This window comes from Daphnia magna, linkage group LG7, assembly GCF_020631705.1.
Source record: "Daphnia magna isolate NIES linkage group LG7, ASM2063170v1.1, whole genome shotgun sequence".
Classification (NCBI taxonomy): Eukaryota; Metazoa; Arthropoda; class Branchiopoda; order Diplostraca; family Daphniidae; genus Daphnia; species Daphnia magna.
The window spans coordinates 9,284,533-9,293,588 of NC_059188.1; the positions used below are offsets into that span (position 1 = coordinate 9,284,533).

General features: G+C 39.5%; 1 protein-coding gene across 3 annotated transcripts; it reads left to right on the plus strand.

Annotated features, from left to right (window-relative positions):
- Positions 1 to 4,055: 4,055 nt before the first annotated feature.
- LOC123474791 lies at positions 4,056 to 5,621 on the plus strand. 3 transcript variants are annotated; one of them, XR_006649917.1, is made up of 7 exons: positions 4,056 to 4,243; positions 4,313 to 4,503; positions 4,569 to 4,665; positions 4,726 to 5,082; positions 5,139 to 5,256; positions 5,329 to 5,420; positions 5,514 to 5,621. XR_006649917.1 is itself a non-coding variant. In XM_045177500.1 (6 exons), the coding sequence occupies exons 1-4, from the start codon at positions 4,199 to 4,201 to the stop codon at positions 5,071 to 5,073; spliced, it is 681 nt and encodes a 226-aa protein (XP_045033435.1). In that variant the 5' UTR covers positions 4,056 to 4,198; the 3' UTR covers positions 5,074 to 5,082; positions 5,139 to 5,256; positions 5,329 to 5,621. The 3 variants fall into 3 exon arrangements, 1 of the variants encoding a protein (XP_045033435.1); XR_006649918.1 differs by having other exon boundaries at positions 5,329 to 5,373; positions 5,452 to 5,621; XM_045177500.1 differs by having other exon boundaries at positions 5,329 to 5,621.
- Positions 5,622 to 9,056: the final 3,435 nt, after the last annotated feature.

Consider the following 9,056-nt stretch of genomic DNA (forward strand, 5'->3'; position numbering starts at 1 on the left):
GATTACTTGGCGTGGCTGCTGCTCAATTGGGATTTGTCTGTTTAACAATTGGGCAAAATAAAAATAACTGGTCTCCTGAGTTGGGAGAAAAATAAATCAAGCTGCCATGGATCCAAGATTGTTCACAACATCATAGATAAATGCCTATAAAATTCAAATACTAAATTTGGTTTGATTTTCATGCCTGACTTGTCGATAACTTGACTTAAATTTTATATATACCTGTCCTTGGATTCTTTTAGGGAAAAAATAACGACATGACACACATGATTATAGAACGTCACTGATAAAAATGGGCGTCTACCGGGCGTTATCATTAATGACTGCCTATGTTTTCACTCCAGCGTTAGCAACCTTATTTTTTTTCTTATAATTAACTGAATTACTTTAATACCCGCGAAACCTTTATATAACGAAACCCTTCCTATTCAATATGATAAATTAATTTCTAAATGTATTATTCCATTTATAGATCAATATTAAGATGTCTAAGACTAATGAACAACAACCACCAGAGCAAATTAAAAGGCTGACAACTTTTTTACAGGTAGGTATTGGAATTAAAATTTATTTTATATAAAAGTATATTTTTATTGTGTATTCAGGGTGACTTCATTTTACCGTGTATCCCAATAGAGACTTCTACGCCTATGGATACAAGACCCAATGAAATAAAGGATGAAAAAGCGATGGAACAAAATGATTCCAGTCAATCATCAGACATTAGTCAATTCAGCTAGTCTGATGTTAGCCCCCCAACCGGGTGGGATAACACAGATCAGCAAATGAAAACCATTGAAATCAGCTCGACAGTTGATGTTAGTTCAACTATAGACCTGAATTAGTTGGATATTCTTTGATACACATGATTAAACCGAGATCACAAATCTTACAGAACATTAATCAATTTTTCATGAAATGAGCCATATAAACCACTTCAAATACAATGTATTAATGCAACAAAATAAGAAATTGGAGTTAAAACAAAAATTTTTTGACTGTTTCAATGCTAACTTGGCATCAGCTTACTCAAAGGAGTAGTACAAAAAGTGAGGTCAAATTTGCCGCTCACTATCGTCTGTGTGATGCAGCACAAAGGAAATACATTTTTAAAAAAATAATCGAGAAGATCGATTTCCCCGATCGATTGATCAAATTAAAAAACCGATCGATTTGGATTCTTCGATCCCAAATTGGGGTAGGATCGAGATCGAGATCATCGATCGCAATTTCGTGATGGAACGGCAGTTCTGAATACAAGCCAATAAATAAAAATAAATTCAATTAAACTATATAAGATATTTACTCTAAACCAATTACAATATCCAAATAGAAGAATTAAGAATGAATTTTTGAATTTTTTTAAGGGTAAGTTCCCTACACTATAACGACAACTGCGCAGATATGAAGCAGCAACATAAATGAATATGAAATACAGTCTACTAAATGAAATACCACAGTATTGTACGGTCAAAAATAATATTTAATATTTAATGATTTATTAATTACTTTACTTGCGACATGATGTTTAATAAAAAATTTTATAAATCTTATAAAATATATAAATACATTTCATAGCTATTAATATTATTTACATCAATGAACATTACTTTATTATAAAGTATGTTAGTTGATAGTAGAGTAAATTGATTGTAAAGTAAATTCAAAACACAAGGAGAACTAAACTTAAATAAAATGAGTAGGGGAGGGTGGGGCTAGTTGGTACAATTTTTTAAATTTCTTCTCTGGTTTCTTTAATTTTTCATATTTTGACACCCAAAAAATTGTAAAAGAAAGCTCAGATAACCAGCTTTCTCGTGCTATTTTTTAATTTGATCTACGTTGAAGAATTTATATCGAAATCAACGTTCAAAAAGCTAAAAAAAAATTGCCTACATGCCCCACTAACGGGGTAAGTTGGCAGTGGTAGTGGGGTAAGTTGGCCCCATGTATTTCAAATACGGATTTCAGTGAAATGTTGATGTTGTAAACAAACTAGAATAAAATTAAAATAAACAAAAATCCCATAGTTATTTTAGAGTGGGAAACTCAGAAATAAGTTGTGATAACTTACATAAAGATTAAATAGCCTTAAATGCAAAAAATAAAAAATAATGTACATAATTCAGGCAAACATTTCACAGGTGAACATCGTATAAAGTGAAACACCTAAAATGTGCCAAATTTTGGCCTCTAATGCATACCACTGTTCACCATAAGTCATATCTAGCAAAAATTCGACTTACAATTCCCTGACATTTGGACAGGCCATGTACTATACATATGCATGTATAATGCCTATGCCGACATGCCCCATCTTGCAATGTATCAACTTGCCCCAACACCCGGGTTTATTCAAATACAAATTTTTATTAATCCTTTATAATTGATTAAAACAAATCCATTGTTACAGTTCAATAGAGGACACAATTTTCTATAAAACTAATATTTTTTAAAAATTATATGCATACCAAGAAAAGATAAAATTGATGAATACCAAGCACGCAACTATTGTGGATTTGACGCAAAAAATTTCGTTATTTTCTATTTCCTAAACTATTTGGGATAAATTTATAAAAGTTTGCACAAATGTGCGTACAATAAACATCTTTGACTATGAATTATTTCAATAAAACCTCTTTCACACAATTCTTCTAAATTAGGAATTGCAAACTTGCCCTCCTGCCAACTAGCCCCACTCTCCCCTACAATCGAAAAGCAAAAATTGATGTCAGAATTAAAGAAAACTCTATTGGAAAAAGTAATCGACTTACAAAAAAACAGTTTCAGATAACTGTACAAAAAAAATTATACAAGGTATTATTAATTCAATGTTTACGTAAACCAATTTTTGAAAAAATTTTACTCGCTTTCAGGAAGATAGCATAAAATAAAAAAATAATTTAAGGAATCAGAAATAAATAGGGTAGATAGGTTTAGTATACAGTTTAAATATTTAAAATTAACTTAATCAATAATATGCAATAATAAAAACAAGTAGAACTCTTAAAACTTGAACAAAAAGAATCAGGTAATAAATATTTATAACTATTACATATTTCTAATAATATATTATTTACATTTATATTTAATTTATATTTACAGAAATAAAATACATGAAATCCGAACAATTAAAAACACATCTTGATGAAAACCAAAACATTGACAATCAAGAAGTGAACCATACATCAAGTATGGATATTGAGATGAATGATAATTCATCTGAGATAACTATTAAAAACTATGAATTACCGGTAATAAAACTTTGGATAAAATCTATCTTACCCGACCAAAGTTACTTTATTTTTACTTTACTTGTACTGAATTCAGAGACACAAATACAAATAGAACGGTAATATAAATAGAACGGTTCATCTGCATCTACTGGTTGACAGAATAACAATGTTGCGAAACATAGTAAGGCAATGTTGCCGTCTTCAAATGGCAATATGTATTAAATGGTGTTTATAATCAGCAAAAAATTTCTGTAAAATAGTGTTGGGTAGCTCGGTGGTATAGCCCTGTATTGCTGAGTATGATATATGGTTCAAATCTAGGAAAAATACCATAATTTTATTTAATTATATATGTGGAGTTTATGTGTAATATGACTGTTTATGTGAAGTAAAGTTACTTTACACCTTACTAATCATCAATTATTATGCTTAAAAAACTAAAGTTTAGGAAAAAAGTTTAGTATAAGTTTAGTAAAGATTAGTAGTAGTATTTCTATATCTTGTCTGACAAACATGTAGAACATGTAGTAAAGTAATACTTCACTAATTTTATTTAGGGAAAGCCAACCAGACCAACAATAAAAACTTTGAAAAATATACTTCGATCAGGTTTGAACCCAATACCTCAGTATTACTGATATACGATTATCGATAAGGTATCTAATTATTCCCATCTACTGGCGAAAAATAATACTGCGTATGTTCAGAACTGATACTGGGTGGTTTAAGCGGACAAGTTTTATTTTGAGACTACAGATACCAAACAGGGAGCTGGAAAAAGCGAATATTAATATTTGTTTTTGTAACAATATCAGGCCCTCGATGAAGAGTACGTTTATTCAGAATGGCTACCAGGTAAACCAGGAAAGGATAAGTAAGAACCTGCTAATCTCTTTTTTGATGAACATCTTTTGGATACCTGGTACGAAATTCAAAGCAATACTCCTGGAACATCACAAGAAATGTTTCTGAGAAGTCTTTCTCAAATGTCTACTCAAAATGGCCGGGTAATCTTAAATTTAACTGAACTGATTTATCAAACAATAACCTTAATATATGATGTTTTTTTTTGTAAGCCTTGTAAGCCAAGTTACATCAATCCAATTCTGTTTTCTAAAGCCTATGACGAGAATAATCTAATGCGATATCGCATTCAAAATGAAGTACTTCTCTATAAACCTGGTATTTGTTGGGCGTGTGGAGAACACCCAATTGCTCTTCACGTCGATGGAAATTTAAAGTGCTATCGTTGTATTACAGCTAAAGGGTACTTTTTGATGATAATATTTCTGTTAAGGTTTTCGCTAATAAATCTATTCGTTAACAAACCAGATTTGAAACCGATCCTCTCTTTCAAGATATCATGATAGCATCTGATAAAGACGTTAAGGAATTTTTGGATCTCATTAATAATGTCATTCCGCCGCAGGTATATATTATTCGTTTGGATATACTGTTGAAACATTCCTTTAAGTTCTCTGAATCCTAGTCAAAAAATAAAGAAAACTGCGGCGCAGCAGTTTACCAGGCTGCTAAAACAACATCTTCATCAATGAAAGGTCTGGATGAAACTGGTTTGCTCATTATGAGCTGCCGTCACGGGTGGGTATGGAGGGCGCTAAATTTGTTCATGGGTGAAACATACCGCTATGTACTGTACTTACATGAGTACGCTAAGGACAAGAATGTCCGTTTCTTTTGTTCCGATGTCGTATGTCAGTACTGGATTTTCCTTTTGAAAGTCACTCAGACTGAAGAACTAAGAGAAAGATTTGAAGGTCTTATTACTTTGACCATAGACTTTCTCTCGCGATGGCACGGGAAAACACACGCGTGATTTTACCAAGTAATAAACTTGATATATTTATTACTACCATACTTTATTAAGCAGCTTTGTTTTAGCTACTACACCTTGGATCTTACAAAAAAGGAGCTGGTGCTACTAGTGGTGAAAGTCAAGAACAAAACAATGCACACACCAGTCGCTTTGTAACAACAACCAAACACATGAGTGCATCTCGTGAGTTTTCTGCTGTTTCGAAAACAATATGGACGTCACGTTATTTATTTATTTTTTTTTATTTATTTAAAGGAAGAATAGATACTTTTAGCGCTAGTTTTATCAAAGAAAACTGGGGTAAGATCCCTCGTATGGTCAAAGGTATCCTTAAAACGTATCACACGGTAAATTTCTTTCTGATTTCTTTTCATGTAGAAATTTGTGTATTACACTGCCATTATAGGTGACACTTAAAGAGAGTGTTAATCAAATTATAGGCTAGGGTAAGTGTAAAATGGTACCGCAAACAAACATCCAAGCTGATGGATGCGCGACTTGAAAAGGTTAATCTTCTGTGTGAAAAAGGCGCTTCTCTAATTGAAGAGGTGATTGTAGAACTACTTGTTACTGATTGCACTTTGTTACACTTGATTATTTTTTTGTTTCATGAATTATTATAGCAAAAGTCACGCTGGTTGACTATAACCAGAAATTAGAGCACCTTAGAGTAGAAGGAAACAAGAATGGAAAAGCGGAAGAAGAATGGAAGAAATGGAAAAGCTTATTACTCTTGTATGGTTACAGCACTGATATACTGTAACAATATTGTCACGTGGTCAATGACCACGTTATGTGATCCGGTTAGTATGCAATGCTACCGGACGTGTGACGTCAGTGTTTCCCCCCATATATAGTCCCCCGTGGTCGTGTACCGCGAGAGCAGTCTTAGTCTTGTGAACCGTCAATACAATATACTGTTACATGGTGGAGATGCAGAACCTCTGGTAAGTCTCTTTTGTGGTTGTGTTTCTGTTCGATTCTGTGCTGTGGAGGCGGTGCCTGTCAGGGACCCCTGAGAGTCGACGACCCAACTGGTCTTAGCACCTTAAATTGTAGGGGGTACGGGGTCACGGCTCCGACCGTAGGGCAATCGGGGGAAGCATAACGAAGGAGAGACGCCGGGGGGAAAACGGTGAAAAAGGCTAAGGCGGGGCAGATGGGTACATTGAGGGAACGTGGATAGCGGAAACCGTGAGCCGAAGTGGTCGGCAAGAATCGGGGCAGTGAACCGTGAGCCGAAGAGTTCGGCAAGAAGCGGAGAAGTGACCGTGAGCCGAAGTATTCGGCAAGAATCGGGGCAGTGCACCGTGAGCCGAAGAGTTCGGCAAGAAGCGGAGAAGTGACCGTAAGCCGAAGGGTTCGGCAAGAATCGGGGCAGTGAACCGTGAGCCGAAGTTTTCGGCAAGAAGCGGAGAAGTGAACCGTGAGCTGAAATTGTTGACAAAAAGCGGAGAAGTGAACCGGGAGCCGAAGAGTTCAGCAAGAAGCAAGCGGTGCGAGGATTGCGGGAAGTAGATGATAGGAGAAGAGGACGTAAGGAGCGGGGAGAGAGTCCGAGATTCTCGGGGACGGTTTGTGGCACGGGGTAGTTGGGGGATACCCGAGATCGGGAGTGCATCCCAGGGGCGGGCGAGGACACGCAGTCGACCGTTGAGGGAAAGCGGAACGGAAGAGCGAGGAGAAATAGAGGACGGGGCTAACGAACCCCAACAGGAGCAGCGACCGGCATCCGTTCGGCAGGAGTATCATCTCACATTCAGTGAGGAGGAAACTGAGCGGTGGGAGGACGCCGAAGAGGAAGAAGGATTTGGAGAACACGGAGAAGAGCAGCCAGAGTGGGATTTCACGGATTTGAGAAGAAGATCATCGAATATCAGTAGCTACATCCCGGGATTCAGAGCAGCTCAACAGCAAGTGGGCGCAAGGCACGCGATGGCCGCACAGATAAAATTCCAATCCCCACCCACCTTCGGGGGGAAGGACGGGGAAGACGTCGTGCAGTGGATGCATCGATGCGAAAGAATCGGGAGATATAATCGATGGGGAGATGAAGAACTTCGTGACCACGTGGAGCTGTCGCTGTCCGGGGCAGCGCAGAAGTAGTACTCATACAAAGAGGCCGCGGGACAACTAGCAGCCGAATGGGAGGATGTTGCAGGACCGCCAATTGTACCAGGAGTTAAAACACAGCTGTTGGAGCAATTCAAGCCAGTCAATCAGAATCGATTCAATGAAGCGAAACTAAGAGAACGCAAACAAGGAATCGAGGAATCCACGATCGAGTATTTTTACGACATCCTGGATTTATTCCGCAGAGTAGACCCGAATTGACCGAAGCTACGAAATTGGCGCACCTATGGAGAGGACTCAAGCCAAGTTTACTAGAGAATCTCTGGAGTTTGAAACCCAACTCGTGTGACGAATTCCTTCAAGAAATTAAGCGGTATCAGGAAATGACGTCCCGAGCAAGACACGAGGAATGGGCGATGGGCGTGGTCGGAAAACAAACACCAACGACGGGAAGTGAGAGAATGAATCGAATAGAAAAATTGTTAGAGGGACTAATGGGAGCCGTTGCATCAAGGAACGCATCAGGGGCAGCTGCACAGCAAGGAGAAAGAGCGGAGAGTCAACAGTATCGGTCGGATAACCGATCGATACTGAAATGAACTTCGGATGGGAAACCTATCTGCAGCAGATGTAAGACGGAGGGGCACATCGGGAGAGAGTGTCCAACAAGAGCAAACGGTCAGGGAGGCCTGAGGGGTCGGACGCAGGACGGAAAGTTCGTGTGCTACGGGTGTGAAGGGATAGGACACATACGTCGCGACTGCCCGAGCTCCCAGCGAGAAGGGGGGGCACCACAACAAAAACAGCATCAGCAGGTGCGATTCGCTGGAGAGGGTAAGCAAGTAGTAGTAAGCTTGGTCTAGTAGAACAGAGCATGGAGACCCGGAGGTGCTAGCATGGCCAATTCTGAAGATCGACATCCAGAGGATGGTAGTACTGGATGTGTTGTGCTGGAGAAAACGGGTGGCTGCCGTGACAGACACAGGGGCGGTAGTGTCCGTGTGTTCGCCCAAATTAGTGAGAGAACTAGGGATAACAGTGACACCATGGCGCGCAAATCGTCTAGTATCAGTTGACGGCAAGGAGATTCAACCGGGAAGAGCCTCAAGGCTGTCAGTATCGGATGGGAGGATGACCGTCGAGGGGCAGGCTTTGGATCTGGACGGCGACATCGACTTACTTCTGGGGAAGGACATGTTGGAAAAACTTGGAACGTGGATGAGGATTGGGGCGCTACCGGAGATTCTTCATTGGAGACATTGCCCTCCGAGCACTGGTGGAGGAGATGATGGAGGAAGCACCGAAACTAGTAGTCCAGAAAGGATGCTGGGTCACACCCCGATCGATGAAAGTGGTCGCAAATCAACCACTAGATTTGAAAGGGTTTGGTGAAAGTGCACTGGTGGAACCTACCCAAGCATTGCAGAGGACGAAAAGGGTGTCGACGGGAAAGGTACTGGTTAGCGGCATGGGAACAATCGGACAGATGGAGATAACCAACATGCCCTTCGAAATCCATCCCGACGCTTGCGAATACGGGATCGAAGCGGCCTTAGTACAGAAGGGGGAGACAGGGGAGAGGCCAGTTGCCTTTGCCAGCAGGCTATTATCCCGAACAGAGCGGAATTATTCCATTACGGAGAAGGAGTGCTTAGCCCTGGTTTGGGCGGTGAAGAAATTCCACAGCTACATCTGGGGGACAAAGGTGAAAGTGGTGACGGACCACCACGCCCTTTGTCGGTTAACAACAAAGAAGGATTTGGTGGGCAGATTGGCACGGTGGGCATTGTCCATACAGAACTATCAGCCCGACAGTGTGTATAAAAGTGGGCGGTTCCATGAGTACGCTGATGCACTATCTCGGTATCCGATGGATGGGATAGAAGACAATGACGACGAAGAGGACCTGC

Coding starts and splice junctions, on each gene's coding strand:
- LOC123474791 (XM_045177500.1), top strand. CDS start 4,199: ATGTTTCTGAGAAGTCTTTCTCAAATGTCTACTCAAAATGGCCGG. Junction 4,244..4,312: donor TGTCTACTCAAAATGGCCGG/GTAATCTTAAAT, acceptor TTTTTTTGTAAG/CCTTGTAAGCCAAGTTACAT. Junction 4,504..4,568: donor CGTTGTATTACAGCTAAAGG/GTACTTTTTGAT, acceptor TTAACAAACCAG/ATTTGAAACCGATCCTCTCT.